Below are 23188 nucleotides of genomic sequence, written 5' to 3'. Positions count from 1 at the left end.
ATAGTTGAGATAGTTTTATGTAATTTAAACCGACATAACATATGATTAAGGAGATATATTATTTAGACCGACGTATGCTTAAACAACTAAGCATGAGCTCTATTTTTCAAAGCTAGGAGTAGGGCCCGACTTGATAGAGCGTTGATTAGTACATTTCATTGATTATCTTAATTAGACGCGGATTAGACACGGGTTTAGGTTAAGCAGATATTTGTTTGGCACAAACAAGGCACAAACTTTCTGCGCAAAAAATTGCAAACACCTATATCTTTACGGCATTTGGTTTTGAGTGTAATGTCAATATCAATACTCCTTGTTTGTCAACTTCCTATACTTTTGCTATTTTTTAGGAAAACTAATGAAAATGGTTGAAAACTTTGAGTTTTAACGATAAAGACAAAATAAAGGGTAAAGTGAATAGTATCAGGATTGACTTTTTAGTGTAAAAATGTGATTTTCGTTAAAATGAACAATACCATGAGTTTTTCGTTAAAGTTCCCTTTTTTTTTTTTTTTTTTTGGTAAACTGTACTTTTTGTTTTACCTTATTTTTCAAACCCAACTGTTCTCCTACTTTAGTTATCGAATTATTGACTTATTTTTTGTGATTGTTAGTGTTAATACAGACAACAGTACTGGGCGTGATACGTAAGTCACTTTCACGTGACAGTTTGCCCTATAATTTCTTGAGAAAATTTATCTTATAGGGTAATATAGGTCCACATGATAAGTTATGCAAATGCAATGAATTTTCTCCACCTTCATGGTATATATAACTTCCGGTACACGCCAATACAAAACTCTTACATACAATGTTGTATAAGAGATCTATTAAAATAGCGGGTACTATAGATAGTGTGATTTAGTCTTGAGTATTAGGTTGGAGATGGACTTTCGAAGCGTCTTGAACACTTGCATTATTGGACGTATTCATGAAAATTAATTAATTAAGCCGATATTAGTGTAGTCAGTTAATCACATACTCCACGAAATACAAATCATATATTCTGAACTTGGCATCTTGTTATAACATATGCTGAAGGGGAGTGAAAGGGTGGAGATGGAGAGAGTAAGCTTGTCGCTTTCCAATGGCTGTGGCTGTGGAATGATCACCTACCATCTAACCATTAGAATTTAGGAACAAAGAAACAGAAACAAGAAAGAAACAACATATAAATACAAATCAAAGATGATTTTATTTCTTGTATATTAGGTTTTAGGTTGCATATATACCTACCACGTATATGTAACGAGGAACACACAATTTGGTGGCTTAAGGTTGCATGCTGTAGCAATCACATTTTCAAGCCTCACACTGCTTGGTCCTGGTCCATAGGCTTTTCAACCCATCAAGGTGGCCCAAAATAGCCTTGTTCAATTTCATTGGGTTCTTGATTCTGTCCTCTGACATATTTTGCGACCTATGAATAGATAAGTATGGTTTTATGAAGCAACAGTTGTCGATGTTATCAAACTGAAATATAATTACAATACTGTTACTGTTCTAAACCTTAAGTTACTCACAACAAACGTATTAGTCGAACTTGAAACTTTTTCTAACAGTCAAGACCAAATGCTGTTAGACCAACCTGTCATAGCTCAAAATTTGTAGCCAAGAAGATGGAGATGAGAATCGGTTATAACCACACATGTAAAAAGTAAACAAAATGGGAACTTGGGGGTTAAGAATGCCAAGAACACATCTCAGTTAAATGGGATGTGCTATTTACACACCCCAAATTACTCTTCACACATTCATTGTTAATTTATGTCTGTTGATCTTCTTCAATTCATCCGATATGACGGTCGAAAATTAAAAAAAATATGTGAAAAATAAAATGGAGTTTGTGGATAACACACCACCAGTTAATTTTTTCTTCCTTGGGCTGTGGATCGATCATACTCGTTCCTTCTATAAAAGTGAAAGAGGGCCCCATTCTACACAATCAGCAAAGCACAGCAAACCAAGTGGACACAATCCCATCTTGCAATCTCACTTCCTTATCTTCCCACCCCCCGACACTTTAGAACCCTGCCGTCCTCACTGCCCAGTAATCAGAGAAGAAGCATGGCAGCCACACTCAGCCTCCTCAGACTCCCCATGCTTCCCCCAAAGCCCACTCATTGTCTCTCAAAAATCCAACAAAGTTCATCAATCCCAACAAAACCCAGCAATGGCAAGGGCTCAACAAAACTCCTCATAACCACCATTGACCGCCTTAAGTCAACTTCTTTCCCTCTCACAGCTCTCACATTGCCATTTTTGCTGGACACCAAGGCAAGTACAATTTAGTAATTAATTTCATTAATCTCACTCTCTATTTTCTGCAGCGTTCATATCGAGAATCATTACTTTACCAATGTTTGATCATATATAAAGTATAGATTTTGGGTTTTTCTTTTCCACTGTTTCACATGTAAACGGATGATAACATTGTATCTAAAAGAAAAAAGCTTCAAACCTAATACTAGATATAAACCCGACTTTAGATGTACACCAAAATATATACAACTAAGAATCAATTAGAGCATGTCACGTGGATAGATGGAAGAGTTTTTTCCCATAGTGAACTCTTGCGGTGCTTTTGTATAAAACTTATAGTTGTTGGAATGATTTTTTTCCAATTTACTATTCTTTTTTCTTCTGAATTTTGTGTGTGTGGATTAGGATGCACTTGCTGCAGGTGGGGAGTTTGGGATATTTGAGGGAAGGACATTTGCTCTGATACACCCAATTGTGATGGGAGGGCTGTTTGTGTACGCATTGTGGGCAGGTTACTTGGGTTGGCAATGGAGGAGAGTGAGGACAATCCAGGAAGAAATTAATGAGCTCAAGAAGCAGGTGAAGCCTACCCCTGTCACACCTGAGGGCACTTCAGTCGAAGCTCCCCCATCCCCTTTTGCACTCAAAATTCAGCAGCTCACTGAGGTTGTCTTCTAACCCTAAATATGTGCTGAATGCAATGTATGCTTCCTTTAAGTATTGCATGAATGAAATTGGCCTCCTTCTTGTGGATTGGAAAAGATACACTATTGTTATGCTTGTTTAGGTCACGCATAAATTCTTGGTGTAGGACGTCTTGTCTTTTTTATTATTGGGATGCTTTGAGATAATCTCACTTCCGCTCAATTTTCTTCAACTTTGCTCCCATTTAGTGTCATAGTTCGATAATTTAGTGTACAAAATGGACCCATAGGGCTTCAATTTTAGATTTGAAAGTATCAAATTAGGGCCTAAATCTAAGCAATGAACCAGCTAGAGACAAGAACATACAGGATAAGCTCTAAGTGATTGTTTTACCCTAAATCAATCAACCAGTCAACAAATGAGATCAAAGTTGAAGAAAACTGAGTATAATACTTAATATATAATTGTAAATTAACTTCAACTATTATGTGTGTGGCATTCATTTTTGTGTAAAGCAAAATTGGTATTTCTACAAAATTTAGTGCTACATGTCATGAAATGTTATACTCCATTAAAGTTTCTGATGTATCAGTGTTTAGTTTCTGACGTATCAGTGTTTCCTTATCAGGAAAGGAAGGAGTTGGTGAAAGGATCTTACCGGGATAAACATTACAATGCAGGATCAATATTGTTAGCTTTCGGAGTTTTTGAGTCGGTTGGTGGAGGACTTAACACATGGTTGAGGACAGGAAAGCTATTTCCAGGCCCCCATTTGTTTGCTGGGGCAGGTAAAGTTTGGATTTCAGTTAGAAATTAAAACAAAATAACATAAAATAGATGCTAGTGAAGGCTTAATTGAATTGAGTTGATTTTTCTTCTTCTGAGCAGCTATCACGGTGCTATGGGCAGCAGCGGCAGCTCTTACGCCTGCAATGCAAAAGGGAAGTGAGACAGCCAGAAACCTTCACATTACGCTGAATGTGATAAACGTTCTTCTTTTCGTGTGGCAAATACCTACTGGATTGGAGATAGTTCTGAACGTATTCAAGTTCACTAAATGGCCCTGAATTGCAGACATTCCAAAGGGTGAGGATATTAGTTTAGCTGCCATCTGCGATTGCAAACCTATGTTCTTTCCCTTTTTTCCTCTGCTAATTTTGATAGCCTTGTACCTAAAATTATCTTCGTTAAGTGCTAAGAATTACTTTTAAGCGTCGGATGCTGTGTCCATTCCAGTTAAATATTTGCATATGTTAAAGAGAATTTAATTCTATGCTGTACAGTGCCAGAAAATACATACTAAGATATATTTCCTTTGCCTAGTACCGATTTATGTTGGAGAGCATTGGCTGACTACCGTAACAGCATTATTCTTCTTTTCGATTTATTTATGTTCAACCCTCATTCGAAATCATCAATGATCAAATGAACGTGTAGTGTGTTTCCTTTAATATCTGCAGCATTGGGAATGGCTTAAGGACTTAAAGTTGGTCTTTGTCATGCAATTGTTTACGTCCTTGTTTCTTCCTAGTATCCAAAGAATTCCGGAACCAATATAATTTTCTGCATTGATGTTCATAGTTCACTTCATTTCTTCCAGACACGCTTCTTGTTCTAGCTAAATCACATAAGATAATATCAATGCACGTCAATCCTCATAAGTCACAAAAGCCGGCACAGCTGAATCTGCTATCAATCGAGTCCAAACTGATTCCGTAGTAGCATATTGGTAATCAGTTTTACTGTTATTGCCTGAAATAGTTTTCAATTATGAGCATATTTACATCTTTTTTTCTACCTTCAATAACTAGGCTGTGAATGTTTATGAACGAGAGTTCAAAATCTTGCAACGTAAGAGCAACAAATAACTAGGGATATGGAAATATGACATCTGAACTTCGGCGTTTCTTCAAGTAGGTTTACCGGATACATAAATGAGTAGGCTAAAGGTATTGGGGTATAACGTATAAGGTATTCCTAGCATGGACATGAAGTTTGTGCTTTCCCTCAGATCAAAGGCAAGGATATGATGTCATATTCCGAATTTCCAAAACAATGCAGTATCTGAGAAGTTCCTAACGAATATTGGCTTAAAATACTCTTATTATTTGATCAAAGTTTAGCCACAGTATCAGTTCGAATTTGTAGGTCTTGTATTCCATTTCTATGAAGGGCAGAGTGCATTGCATTGTGATTATCTCATATGAAGAGCATGGTGCATTGCATTGTGATTGTCTCACTGAGTATTTTCCTCATCTAATTAGACAATGGAGCTTGATAGAATTGTCTTCCAAAGTACCAGTTAAAAGAAAAAGGAAGGAAAAGGTAGATATTCTTAGGGCCACATCTCAACCTTTATTTGTTGCTCCCTACTTTTTCAATATTGGAAATCGAGTAATGCTAAAGAGACTAAATTTAAAGACTAAAATTGCAGACTAAGTGATGTGTCACCAATAGAAATGAGTATGTATATCAACGCTTAAGTAATAAACCAATCATCAACATCCATGGCCTTTAGTTTTCAAAATTTAGTTTCCCTAACATTACTCTTGAGAATCAGTCACTCATTGATTTTTGCTTTTGGAACAACAAGATTGCCGCCTTTCTTCATCTTCCCCCATGCTCCACAGTCTATAGTTAAAAAAGAAAATTGTGGAGGTCCTTACAGTTAATGAGTCAATTTCGCTTATATCCAAATAACAACCTAATACGTGTGTAAAAATGACTAATTAAAAATACGAAACTAAAAGTTTAACACACGTGTTAAACTATGATTTGTAGGTAAGCAAAAATGGTTCTAAACAAGAAAATAAGATGCCTCTTACTTTCCGCTCAAGGAAATTAACCAAAGCGACCATCCGTACAGTGATGAAGGCCCCTTGATGAGTTGAAGAATCTGATGGACCTGAAGCTGGATGAAAAGTGAAAGTAAAAGCAACTAACAATAGCATGACAAGCAAAGTCAAGAGCAAGCCGCAGACGTACGTTAATTAATGCATGGGACATTAAATCCTCAGACGATTTGAAGAATCGAATTACAGTGAGAGGTGAGAATTAGTTTGTTTTGTGATCGTTAAGAATGTGGAAGAATCCCAACAACCAGCACCTAGTATTTCTTTATACTGTTAGCTAACATATTAAACTCGAAAGAACCGCGTAGATCATATGCTACTTCAATTGCTAGCCAGCCAATTTTACAGTATAAGCAACAAAGTGAGCCGCCAATTTGTAAATTCGACAAGCTTCGTCTATGAAAATGACAATTGAAGGTGACATTAGAAGGCCAGATTTCTATTGTCAGAATACGTATCTGATTATAAATTTATGGTACTGAACAACATGATAAATATATTAGATTATATTTATGTTATTGTTGATCCTAAAAATTACAAAACCTACGTGGCGCGCAGGCCGAGTAACTAATAAGCTAACTACGTCCTTCGGTCGAATGCGGGGCGTGCCAACTCGTCGGCCGAGCTTGGCCGAGGAGTAAAATCTGTTGATGTAGCTTTGAGCGCGTTGCTGACTTCTTTTAACTTGCGATTGCGACCGAGGAAGGAACACTCTCGGTCTCTGGGTTCTACAGCCTGAAGACAAGGCTGCTACTTCTGCGGAGTTCACAAATCGTCCGAGCCCGATTCGGTCACTGTGATTATATTCGTGAGAGTATAAGCACGTCGAATCGAGACCAAGGTGTATGGGCACAGGTACTCGAACGTGATATATGTCTTGATGGTAAACGTAGTTCGGCCGTCGGAATGCCGAACCCTGAAACTCACCTGTGAGTATCCAATCATAAAACCACTCGGCAACCAGTACGCCGAGCAATGTAATTCGTAACACCTAACTATGCCGAGAAAGCTTAGTAAGGTGACCTCTGCCAACAAAGGTTCGAAAACCTTCCTCGACCGAGACTTGGATAGATAATCGGTCGGCCTCGACGCAGTGCTGTTTATCCAAACTGAAGATGCTTCTTGGTCGGCTGATTCTGCGGCAGCAGTGCTGTTTATCGAAACTGAAGGTGCTCGCCGGTTGCTTCCACAGTGCTGTTTATCCAAACTGAAGGTGTGTCGGCAGGAAAAAGAAAAGGAAAAATCTCAAGGTGATTGAGAGGTTTTGCGCAGGGCAATTGTATGCTGAGTTGAAGGTCCCCTGAATGTTGCATGATCTCGTGTATTTATAGTACCCCATTCCTTGAAACCTCCTCTGATTTGGATTGGGAGTCCTTGTCTCATTTCGATTCTGGTTCGAACAAACCTACTCCCACTGGGATTCTGAATCTTCCTCCCTTTGAGGCTTTATTTCTTGCTGGTCGAGAATCCTGGTCGCACCAGGATTTCCTCAATCCTTCCTATTTATCTGGACCTCTTGAGATAGGATTCGGCTGACCCTGCCAGCTGGCCCGGGTTTTATTATCCGGCCCATAGCATCTGTTATTACCTTGGGCCGAACACATATGACTGCTCGGCCTGCCCAAGATATTTTGGGCCCAAACATTGCCCCCTCGCTTCTGAGGTCGCCGACTGTCACCTCTTGGTCGGGCCTCGACCTTGAAGAAGCGAAGACATTTATTGCTTTTTTAACTTTACTCCCTTAATGATCATTGTTCCTGCATATTTATGAGACATGATTGCACTTTCCTCGTCGCCCCCAACGCGTGGCCACGTGTCGATTCTCCGCCGTTCTTAAAAGCTTCACTCATGGGCCTCGAAACCGTGCACTAATTGAACCGTCTCATCCTTATTAAATGCATTGAACCTGTCGCCACACGCCATCGTGCGTCCTGGATTTTCGACTCCTCGATCCCATTTTCGCAGGTTCCCAAAATATCCGAAATGATTGCAGACTTTCCCGGTTACATTTCCCCCCAATCTGAACCAGCGCTTTTGAATTCCAGACGTTTGATATTCATTCTGAAAAGCCTATAAATACCCACATTTCTGCCATTCGCCTCTTACGCCCTCAGAAACTCCAGAATCTCTAATTTCTCATCTTTGTTTGCTCAAATCAAACCTTCCAGACCTTCTGCAATTTTTCAGTTCTTCCTTCTGCAAATGGCCTCCTTCATTTCGAAGCTTTCCGATGAGATCAATAAGTGCAAGTCATTCATCGATCGCAGCGCCGTCAAGACGCTGCGATTTCAAGAGGATATGGCCACCACCCACCAGATTCTGGGTCCCCTCTTCAAAGACGCAGTGCCGTCGTCTGTCACCAACTTGCTCAAGGAGCAATGTCTAACCCCCCTTCTTCAAGGGTTTGACTGGTCGAAATGGTGCTTGGCCCGTCCTCAAGGAGCTTGGCCCTCGACCACCACGGCCTGGGCCGCCTGGGTCGACCGAATGAGCTCCTTCTTCTCCAAGGAGTGGAAGGCTCTCGGCATCTATGATGCCATTATTCTGTCAGCCATGGAAATTGCCATGGATAAGGAGCTGCTCATGGCGGCCCTGAGTTTATGGTGTTCGGCCACCAACACCATGGTCCTGCCTTTCGGCCCTCTCGGCCCCACCATCCTCGACGTCTCGGCCATCCTTGGGACTTCCTCGATCGGCCTTCCTATTGACGCCGCCCTTTCCGGATACCCTTCTCCTCTCGACCTGAAGGCACTATTCGACGAAAGGGCTGTCGAGACGCTAAGCCGGGGTGATCGGGAGCCCTCAAGGGAAGAAGTTCAAAAGCTCCACAAGAACTTCTTCAACTATAACACTCTCATTCTTCATTTCGCCGGCCGAGGCGAGGAAAGCCTTAGGAAGGGAGAGCACGAGGCCTTCCTCTTCTACTGGTACAACAAATTCATTTGTTGTACTCGGTCGAACAAATGCCTGGTGGAGAACATGCCGGTGGCCCAGGCACTGGCTAATGGTCGCTTGCTGGCGCTCAGTCCAGCCATCCTCGCCAATCTCTACCGTTGCCTGGCCGAGGCGACCATTGGCAAGATCGACCCGCATCAGAACGGACCCCTCTGGGTGTTCCAACTCTGGTTGCAGGTTTACTTCTCTACTCTTCGACCGGAGGTCCCTGCCTTCCAGCGAACAGCCGCCCTCGGTCTTCAACTGGCATCTCGACCGGCACCACCTCACCGGGCCGACGAGGTTTTCAAACACTTCCTCAGCCTAGATGTCCTCTCGGATGACGAGTTCCTGGTGTGCCGGCGCCAGGAGTACCCTTCCTCGCTCAAGCTTCCTACGGCCGCGTGGGCCGCGTCCGAGGATGCGGACATTCGTCAGCGCTGGGGGTCGTTTGTTTTGGCTCGCGACCTTCCACTGGGTTGCGATGCCCGCCGAGCTGGCTGGGAGGTCTACCACCCCCATTTTGTCGCCCGGCAGCTCGGCTATATTCAAGGCAGCCCCGTCCCCCTGCTCGCTTCTCGGTCACTCCTAAGTCGGGGGCGTCTTACCGGTTCCTCTGAGAGGGAGTGCAAGACGTCCGACCAGGAGTTCCAAGAGAAGTGCAGGAAATTCAGGATTCGGCCGGCGGTCCCTGAATCTCTGGGAACTGATACCTTCGGGGACTGGTGGGAGGAGTATACCGGCAACTTCTTCGGCACCCCGGCCGCAGATCTGGCGAAGAAGATCTTCGGCGACCGCCCTAGGTCAACATCCTCGACACAGCCTAAGGAGTCGACCCAAGGTAGTCTTTCCGTTCTTCTTTCCTCATCTGTTTTACAACTTGATCCTCGTTGCTAATTACTTCGCTTTTCAGGGGTTCGCGTGCCGAGGACGGTGGAGGTGGTCGCCGCGGTGGCAAAGGCGAAGAAAGCGCCTATGAAGAGGACCCTTGTCACCGAGCGGTCGATCTCTGCCAAACGCCCCCACCAAGGGGCCGAGCCGGCGGAAGAGGCCCCTCGTCCTTCTAAGCGCGTCAAGAAATTGGCGAAGAAGGGCGACCGGGAGATTCATGTCGTCCCCAGTGACACTACTGGGACGCCCGCTCCTGCCGGCTCTCCATCTGTGCCGGCTGCCCAGGCACCTCCGACCTCGAATCCTCCAGCCGTCTCCCAGGCCGATCCAATCGTTGCACCCGCATCCGCTCATACTTCAGAGCCGGTCGTGGCGCCCGAAATGGGGAAATCGGCTGCTCCTGCCGAAACACCCCCGACTCCAACGGTCGTTTTGGAGGTATAATTCTGCTTCTACTCTTGTTCCTTCAGGTTTCTTGGTCGTAAAATAATCTCTTTTTGTCCAGGATGTCGAGAGCGAGAGCGAAGAGGTCCCCCTAGAACGCCGTCGCCGACCAGTCAGCTCTCCTCCCGTCTGTCCTTCTCCGGTTGTCGAGGCGGCCGCTCGACCGACTCCTCCAGTGGCGGATCGTGGCAAGAGACCCATGGCCGACCCTGAGGCCACGGCCGAGTCGCCGATTCATCCGCAGGATGCAGATCTCCCCATTCCTCCGCAGGAAGTCTCTTCGGCCTTTGTAAGTCTTTCTTCTTTTGTGTTGATTCTCTTTTGATACATGTTTTTAAGACCATTAAATGTCAGGTGCCCGAACATTCATTTCACCGGCAATTTTATGTGCCGAGGGGCGTTGTTTATATTTCCTGGCCGCCATCGTGGCCATCAAATGTAGATGACCTCCATCGGCCGCGTGAATTGCGTAGCGGTCTGAGGCACTGGGCTCGGCCATTAAGTTCCCTGGGTTCGAGCAATGACCCAGAGGGCATGGCCGAAGTCTCCTCTCGGCAGGTCTAAAACATTCTCCTTTTTCCTTTATGCACTACATCACGTCTTTACTGTTCTTCACCAAATTTTCCTCTTATGTGCAGCCGTCGTGGGAAATGGAGCTTGACGCTCTACTCCAGAGCACGACCGGTGAGGCCGGCTCCTCTGCTGCTCCGGCCGAATCGGTGGGAGCCACGCCCGCCGAAGTCTTCGTGAAGCTGCACGAAGTCTTGTCTCTGACTGCTTCTCAAGCTCTCCGGTGCAAAGGCCTTGACTCCGTTGGAGAGTGTCTCAATGACCTCGCCAGCGGTGGTCATCTGAGCCCGGAGGGTATCTCTTTCCTTACCGACCTCTTGGAGCGAACTCGGCAACACTTTCTTGTCTTCGAGCGAGCCTTGCAGGCCGATGACGACTTGAAGGTGGCCAAGGTCGCGCATGAGGCCGGCCGAGTGGAGATGGAGGCACTCAAGGCGAAGAAAGCCAAGCTGTCCGAGTTCGATCGCCAGATCTCTGACCTCCAACGTCAGATTTCTGACCTTCAACGGCAAAGGTCGGCCGCTGCTTCTGAGCTTGAGAAGGACTTTGAGGCCAACAAGACTCGGCTAACGGCCTTCGCTGCCGGTGCACGGCGTATCCAGCAACTGCAATGCAACAAGAAGACCCGGCAGGCTGAGATAATTTTGAGCGAAGCCAAGTGGCTAGAGCTAAAAGCTGCCCTCGAGACCTTCCTCCCTTCGACCCCTTAGGAATTTAATCATTGTATTTGTTCTCTTGTAATGAATCTTTTGTTATCAATACAATGGTTATTTTGCTATCAGTATAATGGTCTTACTCTTGCATTTCCCATGTAATTGGGTAGTACTTCTTTAAAAACTTTCCATTAATCGGCAATTTATGAACTGAACCCGTCCGATCTCTTAGATGATATGCCCCCTTGCCGAGTACTTTGTGAACGATGAATGGCCCTTCCCAATTCGGCGACCACTTACCAAACCTGGGATCTTTAATCCCGACGGGCAACACAGTTTGCCAAACCAATTCTCCTTCGCCAAACGTTTTTTGCCTTACACGCTGATTATACGCTCGCTCGGCAATTTTCTTTTGTGCTATTAACAAGTTAACTGCATCGATTCGACTTTCTTCTAAGTCTTCTAACTCTTGTCGCATCGCTTGACTATATTCAATACTGTACAAATCACTCTGCTCGATTATTCGCAACGAACTTATACTCAATTCGACCGGTAACACGGCGTCGTGTCCATAAGTTAACGCGTAAGGAGTGGTTCCAGTGGCCGACCGGGGTGAAGTTCGGTATGCCCATAATGCTTCACTTAATTTCAAATGCCACAAACCAGGCTTCTCTTTTACCATTTTTTCAAGGATGCCGATCAACACTTTGTTGCTTGCCTCGGCCTGTCCGTTTGCCTGTGGGTAGTAAGGCGTAGATTGCTCGAGTCGGATATTCAATCTTGCCGCGTATTCCTTAAACCTATCGGCCGTAAAAATAGTGCCATTATCAGTTATGATCGTTTCTGGCACGCCGAATCTGGTCACAATATTCTCCTCTACGAAGTTGCATACCTCTTTAGCCGTTAATTCGGCGTATGACCTTGCCTCGACCCACTTAGTGAAATAGTCAGTTGCTACAATTATCCATGCGTGTTTCGCTGCCCCCGATGATGGCGTAATTTTGCCAATTACATCCATTGCCCAACCCCTGAACGGCCATGGCTTAGTAACCGAGTGTAGCAATTCGGCCGGGGCTCTCTGAACGGGTCCATGAATCTGGCATGATACGCATCTCCGCGCATATTCGATGCAATCCTTTAATATATTGGGCCAAAAATAACCATGTCGTCGGAGCAACCAACGCATCTTTCGTCCAGATTGGTGCGCTCCGCAAATTCCTTCATGTACCTCGGCCATTACTTGGGCAGCCTCGTGTGGGCCGAGGCACAATAGTAGTAAACCATCTTCGCCCTTGCGATATAATTCATTTTGATACGACACGTAATTCGTCGCGAGCACCTTCGTTCTTCGGTCGTGTTTCCCATTGGGGTTATTGAGGTACCGTAACATCGTCTTTCTCCAATCATCCGGTTCTACTTCGACGGCGCATACTTCTATGGGATCTCCTCGTTCTAACAGGGATGGGAGCGACATCACCCTTGTACGTATTACGTGCGTGCGTTGGAGAGTTTGCTGATTAATCAAAACGGGGTACGAGCGTTGACCCGTGTTTGCAATTTCCATAATTTGACTTAGTTTGCCCCCCATGAGTTGTGCTCCGGAGGCGATCTGGGCGAGTTCGTCGGCGTCAGTATTGTGGATACGTGAAATGTGTTCAAATGTGATTTGGTCGAACGACTCGGCCAGGTAAGTGGCGACCATGTGATAGGGAGCTAAAGTACAACTCATGCAACGAAACACGCCGTTCAGTTGGTTAATCACAAGTTCGGAATCACCAAGGACGAGAACGCGGGGGGCCCGTAGATCGTGTAAAACATGGAGGCCGATAATGAGGGCTTCATACTCGGCCTGATTATTGGTGCAGCTGAAATCTAACTTGAGAGAAAAACACCATCGGCAGTGGTCAGGCGACTGAATTGCGATGCCGACACCTGCCGAGGTCGAAGTACTGGAACCATCAAAATGCATAGTCCAATGGTTATCGCGTGTGGTGACGAAACCGATGTCGGCCTCGCCCCCCTCAAAACCATAAGGGGATGGGTGTTGTGCCAGGAAGTCGGCGAGGGCTTGCCCCTTGACGGCCTTTTGGGGTACATACTGAAGGCTGAACTCGGATAAGGCGAGTGTCCATTTCCCAATTCGGCCTTTGACCATAGACCGAGTCAGCATGTAACGAATTACGTCGGTTTGTGCGATGACTTGCGTAACTGTGGGGAGCATGTAATGCCGAAGCTTGGATGCGGCGAAAAACAACGCTAAGCAAAGTTTTTTGACAGGGGAATAATTAAGTTCTGGTGAATTCAGGTGGCGGCTAAGGTAAAAGATAGCTTGTTCGCGGCCGACGTTGTTATCTTGTGCGAGTAGGCACCCAATGGATTCAACAGCTACCGAAATGTACAATTTGAGGGGTTTGTTGCGACAAGGTGGAACGAGCACTGGTGGGGTGGAAAGGGCCACCTTGATCTGCGTAAATGCAGCTTGATGCTCTTCGCGCCATTCAAATCGGTCGGTCTCCTTCAGTTTAAGGAGCGTAGAGAATGCCTTCATTTTACCGGCCGAATTGGCGATGAAACGCCGGAGGAAATTTATCTGCCCGAGTAACGACTGGAGCTGTTTCTTTGTCGTCGGAGGTGGGGCCCTGATGATGGCGCGGGCTTTATTTTCATCGACCTCGATGCCACGATGGTGTACCAAAAATCCTAGGAAATTACCGGCCGAAACACCGAAAGCACACTTGGCCGGGTTCATCTTGAGGTTGTTTTTGCGCATGCGAAGGAACGCTTGCCTTAGGTCGTCCAGGTGTGTTTGACGACGTTTGGATTTTACGACCACATCATCGATATAAACTTCGACGATTGTACCGATTAAGTCGTGGAAGATCATATTCATGGCTCGTTGGTATGTGGCGCCGGCATTCTTGAGGCCGAAAGGCATGACTACCCATTCGTAAGTACCAAGTGCCCCCGGGCAACGGAAAGCCGTCTTGTGGACGTCAGCTTCGGCGATGAAAATCTGGTTGTAACCCGCATGACCGTCCATAAAAGATAGCAGTTCATGATTAGCTGCGGCATCAATTAATAAATCTGAAATCGGCATCGTATATTCATCCTTGGGAGTAGCCAGATTTAGATTACGGAAATCGATGCAAATGCGAAGGGCACCGTTTTTCTTTAAAACGGGGACGATATTGGCCAACCATTCGACATACCGAGCGGTCCTAATAAACCCGGCTTTCAGAAGCCGAACTAATTCTTCCTTAATGCCGAGTTGTACTTCGTTTGAAAATCGGCGAGGAGGTTGTCGAAAAGGCTTACACCCCTCCTTGATGCGTAGCTCATGTTCTACAAGGTTTCGGTCGAGGCCAGGCATTTCATGATAACTCCACGCAAAGCAGTCTTTAAACTCATGGAGTAGCTTACGGAGTTCGACCTTCATGGACGGTGGGAGTAACGCACTAATAAATAATGTTCGAGGATCCTCGGCCGTGCCTACGTTAACTTCCTCTAACGGGTCCTTGACTTGAGGTCGATGGTCTTCGAGTTCGGCCGGCGCAGCTTGAACTTTATCGAACGATAGAACGGGGCCGTTATCTGCTTCGGCCAGAAATTCGATCAAATTGATGCCAGAATGTGGTTGCTTGGTAATGGCGTACCAATGGGCCAGCAGACGTTCCATTGTAGACGAAACCGCGGCCTGACGCCATTCTTGCGTGCTGTGCTCAATCATCGGCACTGATGACCAAGTTCGCCAAGCCAAGTCTCGCCGAATCCTGTTGGACAGTCTCGGCGCCGACCTCAATCACTTTTTGTACCGAAATTCTCGTCGGCCGCCCATCCTTGTTAAGGCCTTGGAGGGTGATGTAGCCGACGTGATCATCATAATAGCGAGCCTGAATCATGTTGGTTTCAAATGGTTGGTTATCGGCTGGGTGGACTACGACCGATTTGCCATCCCAAAAGATGAGGACTTGGTATAGTGAGGAAGGAATGCAACTGGTTTGGTGGATCCAGTCGCGGCCAAGTAATGCGTTATAATCGGTCTTGGAATCAATGATAAAGAATGCCGTCATGTGTTGACGGCCGGCAATGCTAACTTCCAACGGGAGCACCCCTTTGGTCTGAGATTTGTCACCAATAAAGCTGCTCATAGTGATTCCTGATGGAATGAGTTCATTATCAGAACGACGTAAAGCCTTCATGACGGATATCGGCATAATGTTGACCGTGGCTCCACAGTCGACAAACACTTTAGAAATGGGAAATCCTTCGATGTGAGCCGTGACGTACAACGGCTTCAGGTGTTGGAGATTAACCGAGGGGGAGCGGGGAAATAGCTCGGCCAAAACGGCTTTAAGGTTGTCCCCGCTCTGGTTTTCTCTATCGTCGTCGTTTGCGACGAAGTCTACTTGTGTTGCTTCCTCGGCAACTACGTCCCCGTCCAAGAAACTTGACTGGTGGGTACTCGGTTGGAATTCAGCCGGTAGGACGTGGACCATACTGATCTCCATATGTTCGAGGACCGAAGGGCCCATGGGGTCATGGTCGTCGTCTTCCGGAGAACTATCCTCTGTAGCAGTCGTCGGAAAATCTTCGATCAAACTTTTGAGTTCCTCGGTAAAAGCCGGTATCCGAGACGTGGGAACCAAATCGAGTGCGGGTGAGCCATTTCCTTCGGCGATGTGTACTGCCGAAGATTTTCGTTGGTCCTTTGTTACACGGGCTCGTTCTTCATATGCAATACGGGCGTTTCTTGTGTCTAAATAGGTATCCAATCGTGCTATCCGTTTTTCCTCGTCGGCCGTGAGGCCGAAGAGCGATACAGCCGAGAAGACTTCGAAATGATATCGTAAGTGCTGAAGGTCTTCGAGCGAAAAGGGTAATTCGGCGGCGTCGATATCTGTATAAGGATCGACCTCAAAACCAAGGACCCGAGCCTCCCGGATATGTTGAAATCTAGCTTTAATGGCTGGATCAGAAGTTTTCTGGATAATTTGCTCGGCATCAGGGCAAGTTAGCGCCAAGTCGAGGGCTTCCTGACATGCCTTGGGGAGTCCGTACAAGTCATTTGCGGAGTACTTCTTATGAAATTCTCGCATGTATTCCATGGATGCACCGAGGAACGGAGGGTGTAAGTTGCGCCGTATTTTGATAAGCGGCTCGCGCGGTGGTAACGGAGAAAGTTTCCTTTTGGCCTCTTTTGTAAAGTACTCTAGACGAGCTCTCGTTTCCCCAGGCCGGAGAAGGATCTTAATACGTTTCTCAGCCTCCTCAATGGTGGTTTCGAAATCAGCCTCCGCTACTTTCTTCCCTTCGGCTAACTCGGTCATGATAGTCGGGGTTGGCCGTTCGCTACTATCTTCCACGGCCTGTTTTGGTTGCCATTGATTGGCCGGGCTGGCCTGCGCTCCTCGTCGCCGAGCCATGCAATCTATCCGTTGACGACGACGTTTTTGGGATTTGGACAGTGCCGTATACAAACCAGTCGGAGAATTGTAACTGTACCAGCGTTGATCCGATGTCCTTGGTGGTTTGAAAGTTTTGCGATTGGCCGGTGAGGCCGAACTATTAGCATTGCGCGAGTAATAATCCTCATTGTAGAAAGGTGCGTCGAAATCCAGACGCCGCCTGACCGAGGTCTGGTCTTTCGGCCGTACTTGTGGGCCGAGTCAATCAAACACTTGATGCCGTGGACTTAACCCTGTCGACGATGTTGTAGGGGCCGCAGGTGGTGTTGAAGATATCTTCCTTCCAGGCTCTACTGGTGTTTTACAATGGTCACATAACACCTTCGATCCACAAGTTCCGTCGGATTTTGACCTTGTCATCGGCTCATCGGCGGGTTGCGCCGATTGTTCCGTTGGTGGTGCATTTGAAAAGATATCAAGCTTTAGTCTTGTTTGACCATTTGGTCGACGGATATGCTGCACCGGGACATATTCGGCCTGCCCTTTGTTTTTGGGAAGGTGAGCATCCACCATACCAATCGTTGTTGAAGGGAAAGGATTAACGTCGACCGCCATCTTTTCCGGAAATTTCAACTTTCCTTTTTCAATCCAGCTTTGAATTGTGTCCCGGAACACAACACAATTATTGGTTGCATGCTTATTAGAATTATGATATTTGCAGTATATCTTTCCTTTTAATTCATCGGCCTTAGGGATAGTATGCCCCGGCCGAAGCTTGATGATTTTTGCTGCCAATAATTGATCGAAAATTGCGTCAGCTTTGGTGATATCAAAAGTGTATACTTTTGATGACTTAGCCGTTTCCTCGGCGGTCAAACGTGTTTTGGCGTCTTTGGTATTTACTTGTGCCAAAGCCTTGCAAACATAGGGTTTGTCTATTATTATCTCGGCTGCATCCACGCTAGCGTACTGAGGGTCTTCACTTTCGGCCGATGCATAGCTCACTGTGGGGTTCTTATACAACGTCCCCCGGGATGGTGACTTTGATATCTTCTCTTCTCGGAGCAGATACTCATATTGTTCGACGTGTTGAGCAAGTTCGTACATATCTCGAATATTTGCCCCCAGAAACTTCTTTTTGTATTCCACGTCTAATCCGTTGAGGGCGATCCTGACGAATTCGACTTCGGGGAGTGGCACTCGGCACCAATTCCTGGCCGATTTAAACCTTGTTAGGTATTCCATTGGAGATTCATCAGATGCTTGAGCCATCCTGGCCAAGGAGGATACGGACATCTCCATCCCTGGCCGATAAAATTGTTCATGGAACTTTTCGACCAACTCTTCCCAACTCTGCACGGAGTTGGGTGGAAGATTAATGTACCAGGCGAAAGCTGAGCCTGTCAGTGAAAAGTTAAACAGTCGTAGTTTGTAAAAATCACTATTGACGTCCCCACACTGCGCTGTGAACCGAGCCACATGTTCTAGTGAGGATAATGATGATTCCCCGGCGAAGAGGCTGAAATCGGGGATCTTAAATCCTCGTGGGTATTCAAACCTTTCCACATAAGCCGGGTACGGGTGAATGAATTTTGGAAACTTCGGCCCTTTTTTTAGGGCCGAATCAATCATTCTCTGGACTTCGGTCACGTTTATGGAGGCGACTTCTTCTCCCTGGCTTGGTCCCTCGGCTCTATTCCCTGGTCCTCTTCTTTCTAAGGGGACTGGTTGTGGCCGAGCGGACCCTCTCTCGGCTGGTATGGGCACATTCGTCGGGAGCTGCCGCGGTTGGCCGACCTGGCCATCTTCGAAAGCTTTACTGACTAGTAGTTCAAGCATTCTGGTCTGTGTATCGCTATTACTACGTATTGCGTCTAGCAAATCATTCATCTTCTGACCAATCGACTGCTCGACCTGACGATATTGTTCATCCAGTCGTCTCCGAAGGAATGTCCTAGTTGGTGGATCGGAACCTTCTCCACCATCGTCATCACAATCTTCTACAATCCCTTCCATGAACATTCCAGCTGTTTGATTCGGGACTGTGGGGTTGTAAGGTTGTCCGCCGAGACAGACTTCACTCTCCCGGCGTGTCATACTAGTGGCCTCGGGCGGCGCAATTATGATCGGATTTTTTGTAGAATGCAAATCCTGCCCAAGGCCTTGCACTGGCAAGTCAGTTGTTGACTTTCCCATGGTTGTTTTCTGCTTCGTAGACCGTGTCTCAATGGTCATGAACTCCGAAGGTTTAGCACAATGGTCCCACTGGGCGTGCCAAAATGTTGATCCTAAAAATTACAAAACCTACGTGGCGCGCAGGCCGAGTAACTAATAAGCTAACTACGTCCTTCGGTCGAATGCGGGGCGTGCCAACTCGTCGGCCGAGCTTGGCCGAGGAGTAAAATCTGTTGATGTAGCTTTGAGCGCGTTGCTGACTTCTTTTAACTTGCGATTGCGACCGAGGAAGGAACACTCTCGGTCTCTGGGTTCTACAGCCTGAAGACAAGGCTGCTACTTCTGCGGAGTTCACAAATCGTCCGAGCCCGATTCGGTCACTGTGATTATATTCGTGAGAGTATAAGCACGTCGAATCGAGACCAAGGTGTATGGGCACAGGTACTCGAACGTGATATATGTCTTGATGGTAAACGTAGTTCGGCCATCGGAATGCCGAACCCTGAAACTCACCTGTGAGTATCCAATCATAAAACCACTCGGCAACCAGTACGCCGAGCAATGTAATTCGTAACACCTAACTATGCCGAGAAAGCTTAGTAAGGTGACCTCTGCCAACAAAGGTTCGAAAACCTTCCTCGACCGAGACTTGGATAGATAATCGGTCGGCCTCGACGCAGTGCTGTTTATCCAAACTGAAGATGCTTCTTGGTCGGCTGATTCTGCGGCAGCAGTGCTGTTTATCCAAACTGAAGGTGCTCGCCGGTTGCTTCCACAGTGCTGTTTATCCAAACTGAAGGTGTGTTGGCAGGAAAAAGAAAAGGAAAAATCTCAAGGTGATTGAGAGGTTTTGCGCAGGGCAATTGTATGCTGAGTTGAAGGTCCCCTGAATGTTGCATGATCTCGTGTATTTATAGTACCCCATTCCTTGAAACCTCCTCTGATTTGGATTGGGAGTCCTTGTCTCATTTCGATTCTGGTTCGAACAAACCTACTCCCACTGGGATTCTGACTCTTCCTCCCTTTGAGGCTTTATTTCTTGCTGGTCGAGAATCCTGGTCGCACCAGGATTTCCTCAATCCTTCCTATTTATCTGGACCTCTTGAGATAGGATTCGGCTGACCCTGCCAGCTGGCCCGGGTTTTATTATCCGGCCCATAGCATCTGTTATTACCTTGGGCCGAACACATATGACTGCTCGGCCTGCCCAAGATATTTTGGGCCCAAACAGTTATACAGATTAAGAAGCTACTTTTATTTTATTTAGAAAATAATATAATCATGTTCAAAATTAGATTCACTTTTTTATTCTTTAACAGGAGTGTGTGATAGTTTTTTAAAGGGAAAATATGAGTTTCACATGAGCATTGCTAATATTGAAACAGAAAAGCGCATGAACTCCACGTAATAGTGTTATTTGCATTCTCCTAGAGAAATGCACAAGGTGTTTGAGGAATGCAATTATAGCACTTTATTGAACAGTATTGCACGTTAGAACATCTCCAATGAGAAAACCTGAATTTGATGAACTAAAACTAGTTTTAATCCCCTATGCGTCTCTACATAGAAAAATGGGGAAGGTCGGGAAAAAAAAGAAAAGTAGCTAGCATTCATCTTCGTGTTAATTCCAAATTAAAAATGAAAATGTATCTGACCTTAGACAAACAAATAATTAAAAAATAAAATGGTTGGACTGAAAAAGACTCAAGCACTGAAGACCTGTATCCCAAGAACAGAAGAACATATTAGAAATTGATGGTGTAATTTATGTTTCCAATTAGCTGTCTATTAATATTGTTATCAAGTAGTGTAACAATAGTTTCTCTATTAAAATTGTCTATTAACATTGTTGCTGACATTGCCTTTAGTTCAAAGAATCCTCCAATAGCAAAGAAGGAGGTCATCCCACACAAAAAAATATCACTCTTCTAATTTACTCCATTTGATACCAATCTTGCATTGTCAAATATAATTTTTGGTACTTTGTCCCTCCCCCAAATAGCTCAACTTCAAGTGCTCTTCTGCATCTGATGCTTTTCTTTCTTTTCTCGGCATGTTTCTCACGACTTCCTTCTTTTTTTATTTCAGACTTCTCCCGTAACATTTTGTGTCAAACCCTAAAGTTTCTTGTACTTAAAACTTGTCCAAACTATAAATAGCAACACACCTATCAACCTATGTCTCATCGTTTCCAATTCCTACGTTTCTTCCTTTGTTCTAAGTTCAATTTTCTTTGTGTTATATATTACTAAACTAGAACTACAATTAGAAATACAATTCCCTCCAATTGATTTTCCTTGTCATCACCTATGGCATCCCAGCCTTCTCGTCCATGGTTCCGGCTAGGCTCCATTGTCCGACCAGCCCCAGCCCCAACCCCCACCCCTGCTCCCCCCCTCGCCCCAATGGTTATAACTACAATGAGGCCAACGGCTCCTCCTCCTGAGCCTACTCCCCCACCACCTCCACCACCTACCACCACTGCTCTGCCATCACCACCTCCTCGTGCCGCGGTGGCACCACCACCGTCTCCTCCTGCCGCGGTGACACCACCAACACCTCCTCCTTCTGCGGTGGCACCACCACCGCTTCCTCCTGCTGTGGTGGCACCACCACCGCCTCCTCTTGCTGCGGTGGCACCACCACCTCGTCCTGTCATGGTGGCACCACCACCTCGTCCTGTCACGGTGGCACCACCACCTGTCACCACTGCTCCACCACCACCACCTGCAGCCACAAAATCACCTCCTCCTCCTGTGACTACTGCATCAGTTCCATCATCACCAGTTAAGAAAGCTGCACCTTCTTCCGTACCATCATCTCCTGCATCCAGAGTTTCTGGAGCCCCATCATATTCAGGGGCACCTTCTCCCAGTAGAACCAAGGCCACTACTTCTTCTACTACTGATTCAGTGTCACATTCTCCAGCCTACAAACCACAAACTACCACCACCTCTCCGCCAAAATCCGTCATCTCAGCCGCTACAATTTCTCCTTCATCATCTAAACCACTGCCACCACAAACTTATTCTCCACCAAAACCCACCAGCATTTCATCCACTGCTTGGGAGGCTAATAATTACAACCACCAATCTCCCAAAATCATCAGGCCCGCCGTGAATCAAACCCCACCTCAGTCACCAAGACTCAAACAAACGGCCCCACCGCCCTCTCCTCTCACTCTTCCACCATCTCAGCTAAGGCCAAACACTTCAGATAATCAAACTGACCAACCCAAGTTTCCCGTTGAGGCAGAGCAGAAGACAGTGCTGGTCCAACAGAAAACCATTGATCAACAAAAACCCAATTCATGGTTTGGCAGCTTCACCTCCGGAAACTCAAAAGGCGCGGACTTTCACGAGTCCCCAAAGCCTATCAGCAACTCCCACAACGGAAAGCATGAAGGAGAAACAAAAGAGAGACTCATATCTCGGAAGAAGTCGCCACCTAGTTCCGATCATGAGGCAGCTGGCATGAGGGTTATCACCATTGCAGGGGAAAATAGAGGAGCTTTCATGGAACTCATAAAATCCCCAAAGAAACATGGAAGTGAGGAGCATTCTCATTACTTTCATAAGACAGAAAATGGAAAAACCTTAATGGGGACTCAATCTGATCAGGGAAACCACAGCAGCAGCAGCGACAGTGGCGGCGAGGAAGGCAAGCACAAAAGCAAGGATAAAAGTCACAGAGCTTGGAAAGCTGCAGCATCAAAGCCTACTAGTACTTTCACGAACAGCAATGTTCAAGGAATCAACAACTCGATTGTGTACAACGGTTCTCTCACTCAGCATGATCCTGGGGTCCACCTAACTTTCTCCAGGAAGCCCACTGAGGAAGGGTTTGAGGCCAAGAGCCACCATGCTAATGGCCGTCACAGTTAGAGACACAGAGCGAGAAAATGATGAGAGGTGATAAAAAAAATATTATTAAATTCAAGCGTCAAACACTATGCTTTTGTGTTTTGAATATATTAGGGTTATATGGATATAATTTATAGTGATATAAGAATAAAAATGGAGGCCATGAATCGTGATGTGAGTGTTGGAAAAAAGAGGGCATGGGTTCTGATTCTTCGTCATGGTCAGCCTTCCACTCTTTGGTGGTGGGTGCATGTGTGTGACTGAAGGATGTTGATCAATGCCTTTGCTTTGATAATAAAACGGGCTGTTGCCCTTTTATGAATACCACAACGCTATCAATTCCTATCAGTTGTGTTAGTGTTCGTATTCCTATCAATTCCAATTACCTTGTCACTGGGATCTTTTGATATAGGCGCGTCGGTTTTGAATTTTCTAGATTAAACATCTATGTTTTTTTTAGTAATTCGATTAAACTTTTTTTGTCATAATTTTGA

At 45.8% G+C, this 23188-nt stretch overlaps 2 protein-coding genes across 2 annotated transcripts; both read left to right on the top strand.

Annotated features, from left to right (window-relative positions):
• Positions 1-1997: 1997 nt before the first annotated feature.
• On the top strand, positions 1998-4187 carry LOC137719392 (uncharacterized). The gene is made up of 4 exons (XM_068458433.1): positions 1998-2277; positions 2668-2928; positions 3536-3695; positions 3796-4187. Exons 1-4 carry the CDS (start codon positions 2068-2070, stop codon positions 3972-3974), a joined length of 810 nt encoding a protein of 269 aa, XP_068314534.1. The 5' UTR covers positions 1998-2067; the 3' UTR covers positions 3975-4187.
• Positions 4188-21251: 17064 nt separating this feature from the next.
• On the top strand, positions 21252-22715 carry LOC137719770 (vegetative cell wall protein gp1-like). The gene has a single exon (XM_068458793.1). The coding sequence runs from the start codon at positions 21252-21254 to the stop codon at positions 22713-22715; it is 1464 nt and encodes a 487-aa protein (XP_068314894.1).
• The last annotated feature ends 473 nt before the right edge of the window (positions 22716-23188 follow it).

Source organism: Pyrus communis, chromosome 16 (genome assembly GCF_963583255.1).
Source record: "Pyrus communis chromosome 16, drPyrComm1.1, whole genome shotgun sequence".
NCBI lineage: Eukaryota > Viridiplantae > Streptophyta > Magnoliopsida > Rosales > Rosaceae > Pyrus > Pyrus communis.
Note: the sequence above shows the minus strand (reverse complement) of the source record. Positions and strands in the feature narration are given on the sequence as shown.